Source organism: Ilyonectria robusta, assembly GCF_021365365.1.
Source record: "Ilyonectria robusta strain PMI_751 chromosome Unknown BGZ61scaffold_51, whole genome shotgun sequence".
NCBI classification, from domain to species: Eukaryota; Fungi; Ascomycota; class Sordariomycetes; order Hypocreales; family Nectriaceae; genus Ilyonectria; species Ilyonectria robusta.
Genome location: NW_025764485.1, coordinates 32,223 through 55,583, shown reverse-complemented (window position 1 = coordinate 55,583; position 23,361 = coordinate 32,223). Strand labels below are relative to the sequence as shown.

Here is a 23,361-nt window from a genome sequence, read left to right as displayed (position 1 = left end):
CTGGAGCTATTTCGCACATAGGCTTTCGGCGTTTTTATATGGGGCTACAGTATTGATGTAATAGCGCACTGTTTTCAATGTAGCACAGTTGATGCCATACTAAGTGGTGCTGATGCCATTCCATCGGCGCCGAAGCTCCGATAATGTCGGTTCAGAGGGGGCGGGATATTGCAGCTGGAAGCCTTGGAAGGAGGTATGAACTCCGACCTCTACCACGATCTCGAACCCCTGGTCTGCGTCTCGCACAATGCCGAGGCCCCGTAAGGACTTGGAGCGCGTCAAGGACTGGATCCTCGAGCAGCGGCGAGAAGGACTATCCATTGACACTATATGTGCCCATCTCCGCGACGATGGGCACGTACTCGACGTCAGAACCCTAAAAAGGAGGATAGCGGAATGGGGTGCCCAGGAGTACTCCCCCCTTCACTCAAAGATTGATACCAACACCTTCGTCGAGCTGATCAAAGGCTACTTCTACCGATACGGATATAGCGACACTTCCATCGTCCGTGATCTCAAGCGACGCGGCATCGAGATCTCCGAGCGGACTGTACAGGAGTATCGTCTGAAGCATGGCATGAAGCGGCGCTTCCGAGATCTGGCTGAACGACAGGAGGCTATTCAAAAAGCAAGAGAGTTCCTCTTCCAAGACGACCGTCAGTCTTCAAGCATCAGAGGATTTGGCAGGGGGTATCTATACCATTACGTCCGCATCCGTGCCGGCGTCCTTGTCGGCCAGAATACCTTATATCGCGAGTACCAAACGAACCCAGAGTGGAAGAAGCGGGCCGAACAAAGACGCCTTGCTGATTGGAAGCACCGGAAGAACTTCCAGGTTCCTGGGCCTAACTTCATGTGGTCTCTCGATGGGTACGAGAAGCTCAAGAACTTCGGCTTCTCTATCTACGCCTGTATCGACACGTACTCGAGAGCCATCATCTGGATATATGTCGGCAGGGGGAACATGACTGCGCTGAGTTCACTCAAACAGTTTCTACGAACTGTGTCGTACTCAGGGGTCCGCCCCCTTTTCACCCGCTCGGATCATGGTATCGAGACTCCTCTTTGGGCCGGAGCCCAGGCGATTCTCGCAGACCTTGATCAGACAGAGTTTCGGTATACCACCGAGGATAACGACCAACGAGTCCACAGGCAGGGAGCGAGACTGAGCTCCTGTCATATCTGGGGCCCAAGCACATCGAACCAACGGATCGAGTCTTGGTGGGAAAAGCTACTTAAAGGTGTCAGTCAGCGCTGGATCGCGTTCTCACACGAACTAATTGACAGCGGCCTCTTCCAACCAAACCGTCTTGCTCACCAGATCGCGGTGTATGCTCTCTATGGACCCATGATCCGTCAAGAGGTTGCGGACTTCACGGAGATGTGGAACGGCCATCGCATCCGACCACAGAAGAATAGGGAGCATCTCGTCGCCGGGATCCCGATGGATTTGTATAATACAAGCGAAGTGGAGAACTGGGCAGTCCATCTAGGGCCTGCGGCTCGAGATGGGCTTGCCCAGATGATGGCCGCTGTCGATTCTATCGATATAGACGATCTTCTTGACCCAATAACAACGGACTGGTGTGATCAACAGCTCCGGGATTTTCAGTTCGGTGGTCAGCTAGATGGGGAGCTTGATCATAAGCGACCACACCTCGCGATCTACTTACGACTTAGAGACAAGATTCAGGTTCATCTCGACTGCGGGGCAAGTCCGGTGCTGAGCATCCCAGAGAGTCCAGTTGGAGGGCAAGAGAGATTCGTACGTAAAAAAGTACTCCATCGCACTCAAAAGCTAGCTGACAATGCTTTAGCTTCGGCTCCTCGAGCAGAACTACCTTAAGCCTATTAACAATAGCCTCTCCGGAACTGAGCTACCTGGCGATATTATCAATAGTGTGGACGAGCTGATGGGGGACCTGGGTCACCTTGAGCTAGAGTAACTACTATTTCCTCGTCTGTTTACGAGGATGCCGACTACTTGGCCTCCTCGTATCAACTCCTCGGGTTCCAGCAGCGGGACCATGGGCAGTGAAGGCAGGGCCAGCCGAGAGCTCCTTATCCTCTGCCTCTACTGAGAGTGCTGAGCTTATAGAGTCTCGAGCTCGTTTCTGACCCGCGCGGGTCTCGTCCACGTCGCTAGTAATAACCTCGATCTGGTCTTGTGCGCTAGCTCTCGAAGGAGGTAGAACTGGGCTCAGAGAGGGGCTCAAGGAGGGCGAGTTGAACTCGCTCCCGATTAACAAGGCTGGCTGTACCTTCGCCTCGGTCTTGACTAACTCTTTCTTGATTCCCTTCTCCTTTTTGAACGGCTTTACGGCTGACCTCGGCGTCTTGATATGACGAGGGGCCGGGACTTGTGGTCGAGGAGGCAATGGCTCATAGAAAACAAGGAAAAGGAGATATCTGCCCTCTGTTTTACTGAAACGAAAAGGGCAGTCCTCGCCGAAAAGCTCTGCGACTGTCTGTCTCTCCCAGTCGAGGTCGCTCAGCTCCGTGATACCCTCTTTAATATGGGCGTTCTGAACGAGTCTCTTGTCGAACTGAAGAACAGAAGAGAGGGCAGGCTTGTCCTTGAACTGAGGGAAGAAGATGCTGTCGAACCAGAAGTGGACAGGTAAAGATGGTTCCTCGTCGACGAAGGGGCGCAAAGCGACCTTCAGCAGCTCTCTAGCCAAAGACCACTGGGGCTCCTCATCTTCGTCTAGTATTTCCCATGGGTCAGGCCTCGCGAGGAAGACAGTGAGACGCATCGAGATCTTCCGTCTGCTCTTGTTTTGGCTCTGTTTAGCCACAGCCTCACTGAGTTGCGACGAGCTCGCCCTCATGCCCCTCGCGATCCGACTCTGGGTAAGTTTGGCATCTCGATACATGGCGGAGGGCCGCGATGCTGCGAGGATACGGCCAGGGCCGTCTCCAGAGCCGGTGAAGATCGTCTGTGAGGGCGTGGAACGATCAGAGGCTGTTAGGTCGATAGACTGTATAGTGGAGGAGGTGGAAGCTGTCTCAACGTCTCGAAACGGGACTGGCGAGCTGTCGAGGATGGAGATACTCGTGGGCCAACGTCTCCCGCAATATGGACACAGATTCGACCCTGGGTGGCTATCGCGGATGAAATCGTGGCTCCTTTGGTACGATTTAGGGGCCACGGTCTTCGGAACATCGGGACATGTCTGCGATAGGACGTGATCGGGCATATCTACGTACAAGACAAGGTCAGTCGCACAATCTCAAGATGGATAGACCCGAGGTTACTTAGGGAATGGATGGGGATAGCCTATAATAGCTATGGGGGGCGATGGGCTGGGTATTGATGCTGGTGTGGATGTGTGAGTGGAAGAATTGTGACGCGTCGCCAGGAATTATCACGACATATTCCCTGGTGGAGATGCCATCTAAATGAAGAGATACCTTCCGGATAGTGTGCGGTACTGTAGTCTTGCAAGGGGCCACAAAATTACTAAGTATTTCCACATGGTTGAGGCTTCCCAAAAGGGTTATGTCACCCATGTGGTAATGTGCGACCGTACTCCGCAGGCGGGACGGTAGGGATGGAAAGCGTGCAGATGTGGAAGAACACAATGACTTCGGGCCGAGCCTTGAACTTGCGGACGAAACGCGCGAATACCTTCGGCACCGTGTTATCGCTTCCCCCGACCTTATCAAAGAAGATGCCCAGACCCGATATAGTCGACATGTTCCCGGGGCCATTTGATGGCGAGAGAGTCACCACCTGGCTCTCCTGCTTACCCCGAGGAACCTTCGAGGCGTCGTGTGGGAGCTGTAAGAGTTGAGATAGCGAGATGCGGTCCTCGGCTTCAGCAGCCCATTGCTGCTCCTTGCCGAAGCGCCACAGGATGAAGACGATGGAGAGGATGACGGCGAGGACGATCGTGAACCAGGCACCTTCGGGGACTTTCCGGAGGGCGGGGACATGAAGGCGCCGTTAAGGGCGGCGAAGATGAGGAAGAAGAAGAGGACCACCATCGCCGGGATGCGCCAGACGATGATGGCGACAAGCGAGATCACACAGGTTGTGATGAAGGTCACGATGACGACGCAAACGCCGTAGGCGTTGCCGAGACTGGTGGTCTACGAAGTTCTGCGTCAGGCGTCATGGCCAATGACAGCTCAATAGGTAATAGCAGTAACTCACATTGTTGTAAACAGTCGTAACGATGACCGTCCCAATCATCAACAGCCAATTCACCAGCGGCATATATACCTGCCCGTGGAACTTGCGACTTGTATGCACTGTCTTGATATGCGGGAAGTAACTCAGCCGCATGACCTGAGACGTCAGCTGGAATGAGCTGGTAATCATTGCTTGGCTCGCGACAATCGCTGCGAGCACTGCGATGACAATACTGAAGTTGAAGCTCCCCGGCGGCACCGTATTGAAGGACGGATTCGCAAACGCCTTCTGGCTCTTGTCTGTTGAGATATAAGCCGCCTGCCCCACGTATGTGAAAACCAGACAAGGGTACGCAAGGCACAGCCACGAGAGCTGGATTGCCCGCTTCCCGAACGCGCCCAGGCCTGCCAGGTAAGCCACAGGAGGAGGAATCCGCGGTGGTCCTAAGTAAAGGCCGGATTAGTCAATCAAAAACAAAATTGGTTTTGGGTTGGAGAGGATAGTCACGGTAGGGATTCAAAGCTCTTCCACGACTTACCTGCTTGTTCTTGCGGTTCAGGTCCTCGTCGGAAATCCGACGTGCCTTCTCCTCCGAATCCATATCCTAGATCTGATCTTTGGCGGCCGCAGAGGACGATTCGCCCACGACAGCAGCGTCTTCGTGGACGGCGTCGAATGGGGTCTTGCCGGGGGTCGTATTACCTTCCCCTTCCGGCTTTGTCATATTGGGCGGCAATTGGAGGTTGCAGAGGAGAGCAGGACAACCTGAAGAGGAAAATGGCCAAATTTCGAGAAACGTGAAATGGGAGATTGAAGAGATCAAACAAACGCAGATGCAAGGACGCCTCTACCGGCAAAGAGGAGAGAAAGGTGTTTCAGAAAGGACTTTGGGCAAGGCGATGTATGAACGAGGTCTTCTTTCATGGGATCCCATCCTTGAGGGGAAAGTCACATGGGAGTGGGCCTGAAACAAGAAAAAGTTCGCTTGGTTTCTGCAAAGTGCTTGCAGCCCGGATGGCTCTCGTCCATGATTCAAGACACGCATGATGAAAGGTTTTCAGCCATGCACGAAACCTTCAGCCAAACCAATCTGAGTTGAGTGCGGACCCGCAGCCGCACGAGGAGAAATGCGGCCCCGCACTCTAGCATTGAGACAATATTGCGGCACAGGCATCGAGCGTTACCATCGTTACCCTCGGAGGATGAACTGGCCTGAAATATCTGCAGTCTTTCATAGAATAGCTAAGATCACTGACTGTCAAAGGGGCTGCAAATTTCGTTCAAGGCCGAGTGAAGTGGTATGGTAGGATGGTGCCTTTGATCGCGACGTGCTGATCCAAAGAGAGGTCAGGCTTTGGGAGAATAGATTCTATGAACAGGATCACCCTCATTTGCTGCAGTGTCGAATCTAGGAACATATGGTCTTTGCAACAGATTCTAAGAGGGCAAACAAGGAATTGACTAAGTCGTATTCAGAATGCATAGGCGAGTATCGTACAAGCTCCACGGTTGCCACTCATCTTCTCAACCTGTCTGATGCTACCGACAAAACTTCTGCAATTTTCCTTGCCATATCCGACTTCTTTCCCAAAAGCCATAATCCCTTGATGCATTCTTCCGCCCTCTCCAGGCTATCTTTAAAGTCCTCACTATTATGGCCAAGCGTGCCCCTGCCGTACCGCAAAGATTCATCTGCCTCTCCTAAAAGTATGACAGACGCCTTGCTAAAGGCCCTAATCAGAATCATTGTCCAAGGTTCAGTCAAAATGGTTCCTTCGTTGACTGCGTGATGGAAATCTTGGAGTTGGGGCATGGCTGAACTTGCTTCTTCGGCAGGTGGTGTTGCAACGCTTGCGAGATCAGAAAGTTCTCTCACGCTTGTTTCCCGTATCCTGCAGGCCATTTTGCTGTTGGCACGACAGCGCGCCTCAATGTTGACACCCAGACCGTTCTTATCAACAAATTCAACTATATCGGCCAACATGAGGGCCGCGAGGTGCCAATGTGCAGAGATACACACAAACCAGCTCTGAATTCGCGGCGGCACCGAATCAAAGTGCTGCACCAGTTCTCGAAAGAAGGATCCGTAAGTCATGATCCAATACATATAGACAGACGTGGTGCTCCTGATGATTTCCTCGACTTTCTGACCACGGCCACCTTTTCGAAGAATATTTTGCAAGTAGGAGACGTGTCTGAACAACAAGACTTTGATCGGTGCTGATTTGGTGACAGCTTCAGCGGCCACTTCATAAGAACAAGGCCAATGGAGAAAGTCGCCCGGTTCATCAAGGCCGTCTTGGATGAATACATCTATTTTCCACCGTCCGGTCGAGGTTTCTTCTGGTTCGGCGGTGTAAATTTCCTCTTGAACAGAGGAATGCTGACAGTCCTCATCGGCGACGACAACTGGTCGCTCGTTCATTGAAGATGAAACCGTATCAAACATGACGGCAAGCCAATAGAGAAGCCCAATAGTGCCTCGATCCTCACCGCTCATGGATGGGATGCTGTCAGCCATTTTCCCGGCTTGCCCGTTGGTGTTGGCACCTAGACCTCGTCTAGTAGAGTCATATCGATACTTGAGCGCATGCATCTTCCGGGCTGCCCTCTCCATATAGGTCGGTGGCCCCTCTTTGGAGATGATGCGGTTGATCTGAGCTAGGGCGGACGTCTTTACGTCTCTCCCTCCACGACTACTTGCAAACATCGCTGGGTCAATGACTCCCGGGTGATCGTCGTTTGCCCACGGCTTCTGCGTTAATCCAAAGATTAATTCCGCGCACACCACTCTGTAGGACTCCAGATCGGAGACATCTTGCAAAGCTCGCTGGGCTTGTTCCCAGAAGTGACGTTGAAGATTCCGGTCAAACTCTTCCGTCATTTCGTCGGCAAGTTCTTCTGCCAGGTTATCATCAGCACCGTCTCTGGCTGCCGAGTATCTCTGTCTTTGGCGACGGCTTCCTTGGGCCCACTGCGTGGCAAATGCCATGATGGCAAGGTGGAGTGCTCTTAACGCTGCCTGGTCTTCCGACCGAACCAGCTGTATCATCTTGGTCGATTGTGCCACTCGATCGAGTTTGACGGTTCGGCGGTATATCCTGTTGGACCAGAATGGTCCCCATTCCTTTTTGAGATTTGCAGTGTTGACCACATCTGGACTCCATCGTTGTGTCTTATATGGACAGGTGACTTCCGTCAACCAGCACGAGAGGTTGTGCTCAAAAACGTCGTGGTAAATCTGGAGTAGGTTTGTGGAGATGAGCTGATTGTTTGACCGGGCCATCATGGTTTGATCGATGGAGAACGGAGAGAGTGAGCTTTGGTAGTCGCGCCAGCCACTCGATCTTCGGCGTCTTTTCGGGGCTGGCCACGCCCTGCCACTGCCAGAAGGCCACGAGTGAGATGACGACATGGATTGGCTGGTTGAACAGGTCTGAGGGGGTTGCGAGCCCGAAGGGTACATCTCAAAGTCCAGCTCACCTTGAGGCGCTGAGCTGTCTGAAGAAGTCGAGGCGTTGCGGGAGACCGTCTCCGTGAGACATGTGGAAGGTGCGGCCAATCCATCAAGTGAAGGCCCTAGTATCTCAGCCTGCGATGCTTCTTCGAGTATACTATCAAACTCGAGGACATCCAGCGAACCGACTGGAAGTGTAGATGATAGGTCTATATCAAGGAGTGACAGATGCGGGAAAACGAGATCCGGGATTTGAGCCGGGTCCTGCAAGAGAGCTGACGCAGATCTAGGATCAATCTCGTCATCCACATCTTTGGTAGCCCATGATGCGCCGTTTCCAGTGTCTGTCGTCTGACGCTTCGATGGGATAGGGTTCCTTGACCGGTGACTGGCACTCGAAGTGGTGGATAGAGAGGCTCCAGAATGAATCTGCGACTGAGCCCATTCCATTGTGCATGTTTTCTTGGTCCTCAAACAGTATGAGCATGGCCTTATTCTTGACGCAGAGACTTGATATCATCAGCATTATTCACAGTGAGATTCTTGATGAACTCACCAGGTCGCTCATCCGATCCAATCGAGGCCGCGCTCACAGAATGGCGTCGCGTCGAACCTAAAGGCGGGGCATCGCATGCTCTCTTGGACTTTCGGCATTGATCGCAGGAGTGGTGCTGGCGTCTCATACTTGGAATCTCACCAACAGATGAAGGGCTTTTCGGGAGCAAGGCGAGCAAGATCACGTCACAGATTACAGCTTTGTCCTGATCTGATCTGGAGTCGGAGAGAACTGGAAAAGCTGGGGATACGTCGACTGCTGGGGCCTCAGTTGTATTTTGGATCTGGTATCCACTGCTTTCCCCGCTTCCCCGCATATGGCAGCCTATCCCTTTGACTGTCGTAAGCCTACACTTGGGTTGCGAGCAGGGATTCGGTCCAACCAGAGAGCAGCAAATGAAAGGTACATTCAACCCCACCTAATTTATACGGTGATAGCAATGGTGATCAGGCCGATGGAAAGGAGGATGAATTGTTCTTCGATGCCCATGTCGACATGCTATGCAGGAGAAGATGGATGACCCGAGGACTTGGAACGATTGTGAAGGGAAGAAAGCTGAGAGAATGCAAAAGAGGGGAACTATTCCAAGAAAAGAATCAGCCGCAGGGTGTGTGGTCTATTTCCACTTAGACTCTTTCCGGTCTTATGCTATGAAACCCGGAGTTTGGCTTGGTTCCGAGTTATGGACTCGTTGGGTGTGAAACTTTCCAGGATTTACGGAGGGCCTTTTCAAAAGTCTTGACCAAGCGCTAGTAACGCCACATCCCGTTACCCTGTCGGTTACCTGAGATACATAGAAATCGTGGCAGGGTCATCAAGCCATCCACTACACCTTCTGTAACTTCAGGCGCATTAGGGGCTGCTGGCCAGGACCTAGCGGTTGCTGGTGTGCTGTAATCTGCTACCTTTCAGGGCTTACGGGAAGTAGGAAGTACTTAGTGTACTTATCCTAGTGATGATTGGTTAGCTTAATATCGTTGCTTTTTCTTGGGACAAGACTTTTGAAAGGCCCTCCGTAAACTCCTGACCGTTCATGTTCTATTTCGTCGATCGCGTTTGCGGCTCGACATTTAATCCAACGTTCGCCTCTGCAGATCATGGCGAGTAGGAGCATGAACTGCAGTCGACCCCTTGTATTTTGCTCGGCTCAGTCTAACCGAAAGCCGAGCTTATCACTGGTTGACTGGTTCTTTTGTGGCTTTCGGTGGCTTTTTAGCTGCTCATGCTCTGCCATTGGATCGTCGGGTGGAGCAAAAGCGACTTAAACAGCTGCTCATGAGTGGCTCAACCCCAGTCTTTAACAGGTTAAGTCACGAGCTAACAGAAAAACAAGGGCTATACTGTATGCAACGTAGCATGGTAAGACGGGCTAATGGAGGGGGTCGTCGTTTCATGAATTCGGCTGTGGGTCGAAATTATGGGACGTATAGCGGCATCGGAAGGTTGGTCGACTGGAGTCCCCACATTTGGACAATGCCGGTGGGGTAGTGGCCCTTTCTAGGGCGGTTAAGCCCGATAACTGCCGAGTTGATGGGGCTCTGGAATGCGGCGTCGTCAGGACGTGTTGGGTTGCGAGTCAAGATGCTCAGGGTTGCAATCCACTCAACATCAGGCCTCAGTTGAGTGGATTCAGGGGTGACACGTGGCGCAAAGGGGTTCGTGCACTCGTGCACGGATCACCTAGTGATCCTAAACCCACGGGAAGAGCTCGTGGAATGGAGTGGATTGCAACCCTGAAGATGCTGCCCTCTTATCCTTGTCTGGGAGCTAACCCAAGACAAAAGGGGGAACCAACATCAGCTCGTAGTGGAGACGAACAATGAACCTTGCACGAGCCTCTCGGAAAGCCTGCCGCTGTTGCATTGTTCCACGTGCGGGGGCATCCGCTACATTGTCCGTTGAAGATCTCCGCCGCCGTTGACGCACTAGAGGTGTTATCATGCCAAGGATACAGTACTATAATATGTGTAGGTGACATCCGTAAGTTCCATTGCATCACAAACGGAGGACAAACTCCTACTGACTCGCACTCTTCTTATTGATCTCCCTCTCGCCCAGGGTTGAAAGCCACTCCACTCAATCCACTCGCGGATTCCACTGTCCACTCCACTGGCGAAATGCTAGTGGATTGGCTAATCCACCGAATCCACTGGACCATGTCGTGGAGTTGGTTTGGTGGATTTGGTGGATTAGAAGTGGGGCAGTTAGTGGCACCTATATATTTTGGCAGAGTGACCCTAACAGTACCTGATGCCCCCCACCGTTTCAGCGATCCTGCCACCCTATATCAAAAACACCCTGAAGCTTCTGGAGAGTGTAATCTTGTAATGCATACAATAAAGGCAGCACCATTCAAGTGTTCTGGACGTTCTCCTTCGAATGATATAAGTCTCGATATGTATGCTTAAAATTTGATCAAGGAATGCTATATCGTCATGAAAGCAGGCAATAGTTCGTCCATTGTCAATTATACAACTACATTTCAAGTACAGGTTAAGCTCAACCATCCATATTTTGGTATCAGAATACTTTGGATTCATAATACGACACTTATATCATTAAATAGCCTCCGGCAAGCCGATTCGAAAAACGCGTTCAGATTCTTCAATATCTCAATACTGCGCGAGTAATTGCAAGTGACACTTCGCGTCAGTTCGCGATTTGGAAGGTGTTAGGGACTTATCTAATACTCAAGCCCAATTGACCCTCGCTACTTGCTTATCCATACAAATTAGCCTGAAAGGAAGTTAAGGGCATAATGTGACAACTGGCCGCGTTGGACGCGTTATTCGCGCTCATTTGTCCACCTGTTGGTGATCTTTTACTGCCGCCATGTTTTGCGGGTTCGACATGATAAAGAGATTCTTGCTACCATGACCTCGCCTGGTTCCTGCCTCGATATTTCCGACAGTGGCGTCGGGTCGGCCCCCGAATCAACGCCCTGCCCGACGCCTTGTTCTACTCATGCGACCTCGACTCCTTCCGCAAGCGATGAACACTACGAACGTACACTCTGGAGGCATTTCCCTGGCTGGGCGTTCTCTGAGCGAGCCAGAGAAACGCGTTGTTGGGCCTGGCAATTTGGATATGATATCCAAAAGGAAGTCGACCTCAGATGGATTTGCCAAGCGTGCATTCGCAAGAATATCCTACATCCACGTCATTTCGAAGCCGATGGCATTCACAACGCGTACAATCATGTGTTCAACGACCACGCGATTCGCGCTCCGCCTGGCAGGACCAAAGGAACTGCTGAAAAGAAGGCGAATTCCAAGGGCAGGAAGCCTACGGGGCAGCAGACTCTCGCGGAATCCAAGAAGCTTGATCTACACAACCCCCGAGAGCAAGCAATTGCAAATAGCCTTATCAAGCGCTTCGACGAAGAACACTTCCGGAGGCTTCTGATAGACTGGATCGTGGCCAAGAATCACTCGTTTTCTATTGCTGAAGAGGCAGAACTCCAAGCTATTTTCGATTACTTGAACCCATCAGTTTCGGCCCGTAAAGCCAATATTACCCACGCAGCAGTTCGAGAAAAGATCGTCGCCGCGTTCGAACAAACAAGCAGAAGGTGATAGAGGTCTTGTGCAAGGCGCCTGGCCTTGTCCACATCTCCTTCGACGGCTGGCGGTCTGGAAACCGGCACGCCTTGGGACGAAAACAACAAGCCTTGCAAGATTACGATTGGGCTCCCTGAAGTCGGCGCCAGGCACACAGGGCCTAATATCGCCGCCGAAATCCTCGACGTAATCGAATCGTATCAGATCCAAGACAAAATTGGCTATTTCACGCTTAACAACGCGAAAAACAACGATACCACCATGGAGATTATTGGTGGAGAGCTCGGCTTCGTAGGGGCTCGCACACGAGGGCGCTGCTTTGGGCATACCTTTAATCTCTCCGCCAAAGCCATCCTATTTGGCCACGACGCTGATGCTTTCGAGCGGCGGTTATCGGGGGTAGAGCCTCTCACGGAAGCAGAACACTTGATTTGGCGCAAAAAGGGACCAGCGGGCAAATTGCACAATCTTGTGGTAGCTATCCACAGATCGGACTTGTTGACAACATGCTTCGCAGCATTCAACAAGAAGCCTTCGTCAAGTCGTCTGACCCCAAACCCAACAGCAGAAAGCCGTTGGATGTTATTTTGGACAACGATACCAGATGGCTGTCACAGTTATATATGATACGAAAGGCTCTACTCAAGGGTCGGAACCACTACATCCACTCCACTTTGGACCAAGTAGAGTGGATGTACGATTTTTTAGGCAATTACATAACGTTAGCGGATGTAACACATATTCGACCGGAGTGGAATGGATGTACACACGTGGATTTATAAGTGGATTTTTGAGGCTATTCACAACCTCGTCGGTGCCTCTTCAGCGTCACTTTCAGAGGTTGACACTAACTCTTCAGTCTCTTGCTGCTGTGATGAATCGTCAACCTCGCTGGCGCTGTCCTCGCCCTCCAATAGCCATTTTGACTCAGCAAGCGCCAGCTTGTCGTCGCTTAGAGTCCCACAACCGGCATCCAGCTTACTTTCAAGGTGTGACTTAAGCAATGGGTCCAGGTCTTTGATAAGGCCAGCACGGTACCAAGAGCGTAAAACCTGACAAATGGCGATAATCTCAGCATCTAGGTTCGTACGCAACCCCGAGACCATCTTGCCAGCAGCTGAAAATAACCTCTCACACTCGGCTGACATCGGCTGGATCGTCAGGAAGTCCAAGGCCATCCTGGATAACCGAGGATATCTGCTTTGCTTAGTAACCCAGTAACCAATTGGATCACGAACGTTGCCTTCGCTGGCGTCACGATCCGTCTGCCACGCTTGGTACTCGTCACCAACAATAGCTGCTGCGTAGACTGGTATTGAGTTCGGCAGACGACTGTTTTTCTCGAAGGGGTTGAAAAACCGAGGTCTTTTTGCCGGTGGCTCGTCGTCGCCTCTGCTGCTGCTGGTTCTAACCTCGAGATGAGTGTAATCGGACAGCCAGACGTCGGCAACTATCTCTTTTGCCTTTTTAACCCGACTAGGCTTATGAGCCCACGTTTTATCAAACCAGTCCCAACGATAAGCTGGATGGAGTGCCATAGCTGTATAGTAGATGGGCGTCTCGGCCAGCCGCTAATAATATTCATCCAGCTTATGCCAAGCAAGGTTGATTCCGATACGGAAGTGCTCTGAATTAGGAAAGTCAGCAGCAAGCTGCTTATTCTTCCAGTGTGTTAAGCAGCAACTCATAGCCAAGCACCACGTCTCAGATCTTGCCATAGGAGCCAGTCCAGCCTTGCTTACGCCGGCGGGTGTATCCATCACCCTCAAGCATCTTTACCACAGTCTCAAAAACAGTCAGAATAGCCTCCAAATAGTAAAGAACCTCCCAGTCTTTGTCCATTAGCTAATTCTCGTCTTGAAGGATGCATGGTTTTTTCGCCAACTTGACTTATATTACTTGGCCAGTCTTTTTAGACCGATTTTCATCCTCCCATTGCGCCTTATACTTGATCAGTAGGAGTTCAATAGAGGTTTTCAACTGTAGAGGCCTGTGGATTGTGAAGGGCTGGCCCTGGGTTTGTTCAACGAAAGGGTGCGGTAGATTGGTCTATCTAAGACTAAGGAGTAGGAAAGGAGAAAAAGCTAAGCCAAGGGTATGTTACAGCTATAGAGCAGAGCTCTCGCTTGCAGGGCGGTAGTAGCTAGCAGAAAGGAAGGTCAGTCTCACCTAGCTAGTTTGGGACCGGCACGGCATAGCCCGTGCCCCTTTGCCGGGCCCCAGCCCATGATATTGATTAGGATTATTGGCTGCAGAAGGCACTTCTAGGACTACCGGAATGTCGTAATAACCACTCTGGAGAGCGGCAAGCTGATCTCATTATGAGTATTCTCGAGACCTTCGGAATTATGTTAAAACTCGGCTATTACACCGGGGATAACCCTACGTTAAACAATATATATCTGGAGTCTATAACGTATATGATAAGCGAGTGAGCCAGACAAGCGAGTGAGCCACCTCTAAATCCCATACAAAATGCCGTTTTCAACCCCCTTGTAAAAACCATAAGTTTCTGATAAGAATTAATGACATATTGCTTGTATATTTTACTTTAATGTAATAACAGCTTAATATTTTTCTAAGACTTTATATAATTTTATTTACGGAGATATTTTAAGTTTCTGTTTATAAGAATACCTTATACTGAAGTTTTAGAATAACTCCTCAAGGATAATTTTGTAAAATCTCAGAAAAATGATACTCTATCGCTGTACCACAGCAAACATACAAGTAACTTTTAGTCAAGTTTGATCAAATCCTGATGGTTTTTGCAAGGGGGTCGAAATCCGCATTTTGTATAGGATTTGGAGGTGGCTCACTCGCTTATCATATACGTTAGTACGTCGATTGAAATAGAATCTTAATGTTAGTTGGCAGCCGTTTTTAATGGACTAATCTAATAATGAGAGGTAGATCGACTATAACCCCAAAACACGCTGCATCCGCTGCATCGGCCACATTATCAATCTCTCCCTTCAAGCCTTCCTTCTCGGGTCATCGAATGAAGCCCTCACATCCGCACTTAAAGCCGCATCTGAAGCCACTAGTGAAGAACTGTTAATCCGCTTCTCTTAGGCCCTCACCACCAGAAGACATAGAGAACGTAGACATCTCTCGAGATCGGACGTTGATAAGGACTACCTAGGCATTGAGGGCATACCTGCACTACGTAAACTGCACGGTCTGGCTGTCTGGGCACGCTGCTTATCGCTTAATAGCCAGCTGTGGGACGATGAAGTCGGTTTGCGACTAGGGATCGATAATGAGATGCGGTGGTCTTTATGGTACTATGTCTTCAATAAGCTTTTCAAAAAGAAGGCGCAGATCGTTCAATTCCTGCATGAACAGGAGCAGATCCTCGGAGACAATCGATTGACGGCAGCTGATTGGGATTTGCTTCAGAAAGCGTATGTATTTCTCTAACCCTTTAATGGGCTATATTGTGCGCTGAGAGTAATAAAGCATCTCTTTTACAGTTATTATTTCTAATAGACTTCCTTCTTTCTCATTATAAAAACAAGAAGGTGAGTTATTTCATTGTGAGGTAGCGAGGATATCTTAGCGTTAATCCCACAGCTAAGATCTCTCTCGCATGCATAGTGCGGCCGGGACGCGTGCGGACATCTCATCGCTGGCCTCAACAGCTAAGATAGATACTAATACGATTATAGCGGCATTACAGCGTACCTGAGACACGCAATAAAGGCATGCTATATGCTATTAATATGAGCTGGTTTATTATAAATAAATACTATACTATAACTGTGGACCTTCCCGTTTATTCTACTGCTCTCCTTCTCGACCCTTCAAAACGAGATACCTACATTAAGCAGAACTGGCTGGATAAGTGGTACAACAATACAATTAGCGGAGCACAAGCGATTCGGGAGGAAGAATACAATATTGATCTCCCTATGTCACACTGAATGGATAGGATCACAATGACGATGATGAAAGCTCTTGATTTCTAGCTAAGGGACGGGCCTAGAGCCCGTCTTTTATACATGATGAAGACGGCTGCTGCCGGAGGCGGCAGTCCGTCGCCGCCGCACAGGGGCCGGGGCCCTGTGGGTCCCGGGGACCGGGATCGTGGTCATAGGGCCGGCGATGTGGTCTGAGATAAGAGGAGAAAGAAAGGAAAGTCACGTTGTCTAGGATATGATCCCGAAATGTGACACCTTATTGGCTTACCATCGTGTTCCTTATCCTGTTATCCTGCTATCTTATCCTGTTATCCTGTAATCTGCATTTTTCTTATCTTGCTCTGTTTAACATGTTAAGGGATTTCTGAGTATGTTATACAGGTTGCCCATGTCGAATCGACACTTAGCAAACGGCGCAGAGCCAGGAAATCACGTCTCCGACATGGAGGGAGCACGACTCTAGCTGAGGGACAAGAGCTACAAGACCAGAGAGACATTGAACAGCAAATAAGGCAGGAAACGCAGAAAAGTGGTGGTCGAAAGAAGCCCACTAAGACGAGGCAACGGCGATGTGGAACATGCGGCAAGACTGGACATAATGCACGCACATGCAAGAAGGTTGTACAGATGTCTAATAGAGAGGATAGCGATTGAATTTAATAGATTTAAGGTGTTGTGGTTGTTTTTATAGTATAAATATATGTGTGGGTGCTGGGAGGTGTTCCACTCGTTATACTGCTCCACTCGTTATGCATGTACGTTAATGGAATGGTTGAATCGACATATACACAAAGCAACTGTATACACACGGTCAAGGGACTAGGTGGATCAATTGGCAGAGATATTAACATGTGATTGATAATCATAGTTTAGCGGTGGAAAAGGTCAATAACCAACACCCAAATCATCTGCCGTTCCTTAAGGAGGTGCACAGAAAAGCGTCGCACAGGCGTCTTGCTTGGTCGGCCCGAAGCCGCACCAGACTACACGTATGTGGTCGGATTGATCTGTGGCTTATGTCTCCTAGAAGGAAAACATCTAATTAGATGCTGTATCGGGTCGGTCGTAGAAAAGAATGGTGGCAAGGCATCGATGAGGCCCGCGGCAGCCCAGCAATTGGCGTGGTGGAAGACTGAGGTTGGACAAGGATCTTGACAGCAGTCAAAAATATCTCATAAAAATCTCTTAAAATTCAAAGGCAAAGATCTTCCTTCTCAGAGACAATAAGCTTGTCAGGCTTGCTGTCTCTCTGACTCAAGGAAAGATTCTATGTAAAGAAGGTGATGATCCCGTCCTCTGTGAGCAGCTTCCTCCCCTACTTATCCCCCATTACATCCCTGCTAGCGACCAGCTAGCCCCAAAGTCCTAGATCGCCCGCCACAATAGCAAGGTCGAATCGACAAATGATGGTAAAGCAAGGTGGTTGAAGATGTGGATAAATGAGGGGATATTGGTGGTACCGAAGCCAGCACCAACAACCAGGGCATCAACTTCGAGGTTGTCAGCATAGGGGCCAGTCTTTTCGGCGTGAGAGATGGAGTAATCCGTAAACTCAGTGTTGAAACTTTTGGCTCGTGTAGGGATTGGTTCGCCCATTTTGTCGTAGATGATCAGAGTGGTCAATATTTTTCGAGTTTGTGATGGTTGAGATTCTGAGTTGATGACAGAGTACTCGAGAAGAAATTAATCTTGTGTTGGATTGTGACTCTGTATTACGAAACCTCTGATAGATTGATATCCGGACCTTATGTTAGATTGTGGCTGTGTATTGCATCAAGGAGGTTATTCAAGTATCAGAATACTGGGATATCTGCATCTATGACTGAAGATGACGATAAAACCCCACTCTGGAGGAACATGGAGACGGGAGTCAAAGAGAACAAGAACAACCAAACATATCATCAAGAATTGATCTACATTTATCTGGCTATCCCGAATCTTCACTAAAGACACACCGCGTATCCAACACCTTAGTCAGAAGGGGGGGTATGATAACCCCTCTTCCGACCGATCCGGATGACGAGGACAAGCAATCATCAACATCATCATCACTGTATTGATCCCTATCCATTTGATCGAATTGACCGTAACGGATCCATCAGATAGCTAAAATGCTATCGCCCGTGAATACCACTGTAAGCACCCTTATCTGATAAGGGCATCTAATCTTATCTACTTTTGTTAGATCTAACTTATGCATCTGCAAAAGGCAAGATCTGAGTGCACACGATCCCTGCAACTCCATTCTCACGATCACACCACCACCAAAGATTTGGCAACCCTACCCAGTGCCCACTCCCTGCTGATCGGCCTGTTGCTCCACCATTGCTCAACATAAAGGTGAGGCCCCAGTCCTGTGCCGGGTTTCCAGGAACTGGATACAGCTCGGGGATAGGGTTGGTCAAGTCTGCCTTGACCGCTGGAATAAACTGACGACCAAAGTCTGGGAAGCGAGTTACTTGGATGCGGAACATTTCCTCAACCGTTTCCTTGCGGAGAAGCTGAACTCCAGTATGAGGACAAGCTCCGTCGTTGAGAAGCACCGCTAGAACCTCTGCGCGGAGTCAACACTGATGAGTCGCATTGCACTCTGAATTCACTTACTGCAATATTCTTGTGGTTTGGCAAACACTCCTGCACCGCCACTGTTGAAGGCTCTCGACGTCTCCGACGCGTCATCCGGGTTGACGACTAGAGGTTGCCGGAGCAAATGGTCTCTTGGCCTCAATGTCCCATCTGGGTCTCTGCTGTGCATGTACGCAAGCCTCGCTCGCATGTCTTTGCTTGGAATCATCGACATGTCCTTGATACCTAGTGGCTTGAAAACATGCTTTTTCAAGTACCTGTCGAGTGTGAGCCCGATTGCTCGTTCCAGTGCTATTCCTGCCCAGTCAATGCCGACCTAAGATGATTAGCAGTCATGTATCAAACATGGTGAACGAATTCATGGCTGGACTGCACGTACTCCATATTCCCAGCCCTCACCCGGTTGAAAATGCAGCGGCAGTTTTACGTCGTCAAGTTGGCCAGAACACTCATCGCCACCCACTGGAAGAGCCCAATCCCTAAGCCTTTTATTTAAGAACGTGTAACCAAACCCGGCAGTGTGACTCAACAACATCCGGAGCGTAATGGTATTCTTCTTCTCCTCCAATTTTCCATCGGCTTGCAGCACTTTCAAATCTCTCAGTTCAGGACAGAGATTCTCAAGGTGGTCTTCATCATCCAGTTTCAGGATGCTTTGTTCTACAAGTTGCATACAAGCAAGGCTCGTAAGCATCTTGGTAAAAGAAGCAATCCAATAAATGTTGTCAAGAGTCATCGGCTCAGAAGTGACTACTCGCCGCTTGCCGGCAGAGTATGCAAAAAGCTCATTGCCATCCTTGCCGATGACGACAACAGTAGCTCCCGGAATACCCATTTTCTGGTCGGAGTATGCCGCATTCACAGCCTCATGCAGCTGAGAGAGAACCTGGGTATTGAATGGCATGATGATTGCAAGAAGGTAAAGATTTAACTTCGAAAACTCAGCCTGGTTACAAATGGGTATTCTGTAGCCCAAGCCCTGACCCACAGAGGTACATGCAGCTATTTAATACTCGCCCAAGAAGAAACTTTGATGATTTCGTCATGGTTGCAGCACCCTTTCGGTGAGGTTTTCGCCATAATGCGGGGAAGCCATGTAACCTTCAATTGGCAGATGTCTGGGGTGCGGTACGGAAGGCCACAAGGGGCAGAGTTCCAAAATTCAACTTTTCATTTTTTTCTTACTAGGGCAACCCCAATGTGCCATTATCCTTCTGTTTAATCACATATAGGGGACGCATATCACTGTAAAGATAAAATATCCCTCAACAGGGAGAGCCCATTGCGTGACCCTAATTTAGTTAGGGTTGCTTGAGGCAAATATTACGTTCGGCCACAAACGCGGCCATTTGGGAACGAAGTTCATTCATCATCCTTCTCTTACACAATGGATACACCTTCATCCACTTCGACAGAGTATTGTCCCAAAGACCGCAGCCGTCATGTGGATATACGTACGAAGTTCCCTGGGGCCCTTTATTGCCCGCATTGCGCTCAACGGCTCCCTACGGCTTCATCATCATTTGGCCCTATTACCCCTATTTCTATCGACCTCACAGTCGATTCACCTACTTCCCAATCAACAGTCCAACGAGGCAATGCGATGACGATTCCTTCCCAACGATCCCGACCGAGACCTGATACCTATCAGAACGCTACGAACCTAGCTATTGAAAGCCGGTCAAGGAGCATCGCAGCTACAAGCCATACGGCTAAGATTGTCATCGAATTGCACGCTTCGTTTTGGTCGTGCGATGGGTATTATGACAATGTCCTTGACGGTGTTGAAACCCCAGTATACGACAAGACGGCAAACCTCGTTGGAAAGCGTACAGGAAATGTTGAGATCGTTCTCGGGGCAAAGTTCCCTTCTCATGCCGCAATGATAGAGTTCATTGTCAAGCAGTGTGACAAGAGGCTTGCAGTTAAGGAATAGAAGGTCGTTCATTCCGTAGTGACTCAAACTGCTACCTTTGGACCCGTTGAGTTCTCTGATGCCGCGTACGAAACGACCTCGTTTGCGGACCTCTTTCGTGTGGGCAATATCTCGCTTGCCCCAAAGCGCGATACGGTCCATTTGACCTTTTGGTACTTCAATATAAAGCCTCGGCCTGATATTGAGTCACCAATGCCGTCAAGAGCCGTACGTGGTCACAAGCGAGCGATTGATCGCATACCCTCTGATCTAGAGTCAGAAGCCTCGGCGAGGAGCTCTAGCAAACGCAAAGCCTCACGTACGGTAAAGTCAGAGCGCGTATCCCCAATTAAGAAGGAATCAAAGCCACGAAAGCTATCTCGTATACCGGTAAAAGAGGAAGCTGAGACCCCCTTGGAGTTGGAGGGCAAGGATGATATTCAGGCTGAAATTCAGGTTGAGCTTTCGGGTGAAGATGACGCGGATTCGGCTACTTTTGAGGCCGTCCTTGACGATCCATTCGCGAGTGATATCGATGAACACTCGGAGGCCCAGGCTCTCTCACCTCAGAAGAGGCTTCCTGTCCGGATTGGTAGGGGAAAGAATAAGAATAGGGATTAGTTTCAGTTCAATTGCTACTATTGGTTATGCATCTAGTCGTATAGTTGGTCTCCCTCACCCCAGTCAATCTCTTCCTCCTCAATGCGTTCCAAAAGCGAAGCAGTATCGATATCGTGAGTGGCCAAATGATCACGTACGCGGTCTAGGCCACCCGTAGGCGTCTCCAATAATGCCAGCTCTGGCTGCTGCTTACTCCTAATGTACTGCCGTAAACGATCTCGTAGGAATAGATACGCTGAAAGCTTAGGTTGCTGTGGCGGATCTCTTGGCAGATCTTCCTGGCCTCTAAGAATGCGATCACAGATAGCTATTGTATCTTCTGGCAAGTAGGCATCAAGATCAATACGGTCCCCGTCGAAGATATCTTGGAGCGTTTGTAATCGATCTTGAGGGATAACCTCTGCAAAGCTCTCAACCTGCCGTGCGGTAGGCTGAAAGTAGAGGGTCCATGGCTGCCCAGGAACCACATGCGGCCTATTGCGTTGTTTGCGAATGTAGTGCGAATTCCACGTAAGTACGAAGTCGGCAAACTCAGCCCGCAGGATCGGCATGAAGAGATAGAGCATTGCAATACGGTCGGGTAGGGAGTCGTTCGAGAAATGGCCAAGTGCGGTAATTTCACCAAAATACTCCTAGATTCAGGTTAGCATAGGGTCGAACGGAGTGATAATACTACATACCCGCCAGAATTTAGCCCTACCCCTACTCAATCGAAGCCACCAGCTCTCAATCTTTTCGTTATGCGTGCTTTTGCCATAGATCCAGCAGTCTCGAAAGCGCACATCTTGTGGGATACCTTCCCGTGCGCGTACGCGGGTCTTCGAAAGGTAATAATGTGCTCCAGCCATAAGGATTGTCTCTTGGCCGCGGTCGGAACGGATGATATTTGGCATGGTTTTCCGCTGCGAGAGAACATCGAGATACTGTGCAACAACGCTTCGTGACGTACTAGAGGATATGCCCACGTAGAACCACGTAATAAACCGTGAGTAAGCGTCAATGGAGGCATAGATCTCAAAGCCCCAGGCCTTCAATTTATCGTACGCATCAAGGGACCAAATAAAGTCGGGGCCTGGAGAAGTCCATCCAGTTCGGCGATATCGCATCGTATTCCACCGTTCGGTAACACAAGTAGGGGAAAAGTCGCGAAAGCATGAGTACAGGGCTCGGCGGCTCAAGATATGATGATTTCGACGGACATATACGTAGAGTAGTGTGCGCCCGTAGGTCTCAAGCTTAGTGTGTAATTCGGACTCGTCTTCAAAGAAACGGCGCAATTCGTGAAGTCTCTCGCTAGTCATCTCAGGGGTTTGACGCCGCCAAAGGCCTAGGTCTCGCCGTATCCGTGAGAGGCCAGTCTTTGAGATCAGAAAGCCCTCAGAGTGAAGCTGCAGAAGCATAAAGTGATCGTTCAAGACCTTATCAAAGAATAGGTCTTTAATACGCTCACGTAGTTGTTCAGAGTCTTCGGTATACTGCCTCATGGAAGCATTCCAGATCTTCAGGTTGCGATATACAGTCGTACGTTGAACTTCGATGTGGAATTCGTTATTAAGGCGCTGTACGATTTGTTTGAGCGTGAGACCGTCGTCGTTTTTCCATTGTTGAATCTGAAGGCGAAATGGGGATATATCAATTGAAGGGCGACCCCTAGGCATCTTGAACCGTATGTTGCCGTACGTAGTCAAGTGTAGGCGTAGGGAAAGAGAGGAAGTCTGAGTTGAGATTGCGCGATTTAATTTTGAAAAAGGGGGTTTGTTACGTTTGTGATCGTATGGCGCCAAATTGCCTCATGCATAATATATTTAGCCTCACTTGGTCAGACCCATAAGATTTTGAACAAAATGTCATAAGTGAAACACAAAGCATGATCAAAGAAAACTTGATTTCAGACTCTAGCTAAGAAAAGGGTATCATAGTTCACCGTACGTCCTCGTGCGCTAATATACGCGAATGTATTCTGCGTTTCCTCGTAAATCAAAAAAAAAAAAATTCAACTCAGAGCGAAGTGACTAGGCGGACTACGGGTAAAAAAAAAAAAAAAGAGTAGAGGCTCGTACATTTACGTATTGGGTCAAATACCTTAAGCCGACTTCGAAGAGGTGCCTTTCTTGTGCTTCTTGCGGTTGGTAGCTGCCTTGAAGATCTGCACAAGCTTCTGGCAGGTCTTGAGGTCAAGGTCTTCGAACGGGTCCGTATCATCACTGTCGGAATCGTCGTCGTCGTCGTCGTCGCTAACCTTGCGCTTGGTACCACGCTCTTGTGGCCAATCAGTATAGAAAATGAGAACGTATTGCAGCGTACTTACTCGTGAAGGAGCAGGCGGCGCCAGATCGGTTCCAGTCGCAATTAGCGCAGGCCGGGGTCCCCTCAGTGACAATGCATCCCTTGAGGGCCCCGTTGTTCTTCGTACACTTGTAGCAACGGTCCGTACCCTCCCGTTCGTCGCCATACAGATGACGCAGCATAGCGTCGCAATTCTGGCCGCTGCTGAAGTTCATCACGTACGGGGTCTCCTAGAGCTTCTTCTTGTCCTTCTTGCTGCGGATCTCCAGCAGGCGTGGGGTCTAATACGGGTTAGTACGTGATCAACCAGGCTAGTACA

At 49.7% G+C, this 23,361-nt stretch overlaps 7 protein-coding genes across 7 annotated transcripts; 3 read left to right on the top strand and 4 right to left on the bottom strand.

Annotated features, from left to right (window-relative positions):
- Positions 1-3,505: 3,505 nt before the first annotated feature.
- On the bottom strand, positions 3,506-4,825 carry BGZ61DRAFT_594456 (potassium transporter; the record flags this gene model as incomplete). The annotated part of the gene is made up of 5 exons (XM_046256853.1): positions 4,677-4,825; positions 4,491-4,581; positions 4,160-4,437; positions 3,910-4,095; positions 3,506-3,841 (listed from the first exon to the last, which is right to left on the bottom strand). Exons 1-5 carry the CDS (start codon positions 4,737-4,739, stop codon positions 3,506-3,508), a joined length of 954 nt encoding a protein of 317 aa, XP_046094835.1. The 5' UTR covers positions 4,740-4,825.
- An 809-nt stretch (positions 4,826-5,634) lies between these two features.
- On the bottom strand, positions 5,635-8,309 carry BGZ61DRAFT_570379 (uncharacterized protein). The gene is made up of 3 exons (XM_046256046.1): positions 8,152-8,309; positions 7,622-8,104; positions 5,635-7,504 (listed from the first exon to the last, which is right to left on the bottom strand). Exons 1-3 carry the CDS (start codon positions 8,276-8,278, stop codon positions 5,655-5,657), a joined length of 2,460 nt encoding a protein of 819 aa, XP_046094834.1. The 5' UTR covers positions 8,279-8,309; the 3' UTR covers positions 5,635-5,654.
- Positions 8,310-13,943: 5,634 nt separating this feature from the next.
- Positions 13,944-15,625, top strand: BGZ61DRAFT_570349 (uncharacterized protein). Its single transcript, XM_046256045.1, has 4 exons — positions 13,944-14,127; positions 14,161-14,191; positions 14,787-15,235; positions 15,383-15,625. The coding sequence occupies exons 1-3, from the start codon at positions 14,033-14,035 to the stop codon at positions 15,132-15,134; spliced, it is 474 nt and encodes a 157-aa protein (XP_046094833.1). The 5' UTR covers positions 13,944-14,032; the 3' UTR covers positions 15,135-15,235; positions 15,383-15,625.
- On the top strand, positions 15,345-15,660 carry BGZ61DRAFT_466702 (uncharacterized protein). Its single transcript, XM_046247699.1, has one exon. The coding sequence runs from the start codon at positions 15,419-15,421 to the stop codon at positions 15,635-15,637; it is 219 nt and encodes a 72-aa protein (XP_046094832.1). The 5' UTR covers positions 15,345-15,418; the 3' UTR covers positions 15,638-15,660.
- Positions 15,661-16,808: 1,148 nt separating this feature from the next.
- Positions 16,809-17,318, bottom strand: BGZ61DRAFT_466701 (uncharacterized protein). The gene has a single exon (XM_046247698.1). The coding sequence runs from the start codon at positions 17,228-17,230 to the stop codon at positions 17,000-17,002; it is 231 nt and encodes a 76-aa protein (XP_046094831.1). The 5' UTR covers positions 17,231-17,318; the 3' UTR covers positions 16,809-16,999.
- Positions 17,319-17,826: 508 nt separating this feature from the next.
- On the bottom strand, positions 17,827-19,124 carry BGZ61DRAFT_500263 (beta-lactamase/transpeptidase-like protein; the record flags this gene model as incomplete). The annotated part of the gene is made up of 3 exons (XM_046251530.1): positions 17,827-18,188; positions 18,239-18,536; positions 18,600-19,124. 3 exons carry the CDS (start codon positions 19,122-19,124, stop codon positions 17,827-17,829), a joined length of 1,185 nt encoding a protein of 394 aa, XP_046094830.1.
- A 699-nt stretch (positions 19,125-19,823) lies between these two features.
- On the top strand, positions 19,824-20,156 carry BGZ61DRAFT_540944 (uncharacterized protein; the record flags this gene model as incomplete). The annotated part of the gene is made up of 1 exon (XM_046254976.1): positions 19,824-20,156. The coding sequence occupies one exon, from the start codon at positions 19,824-19,826 to the stop codon at positions 20,154-20,156; it is 333 nt and encodes a 110-aa protein (XP_046094829.1).
- Positions 20,157-23,361: the final 3,205 nt, after the last annotated feature.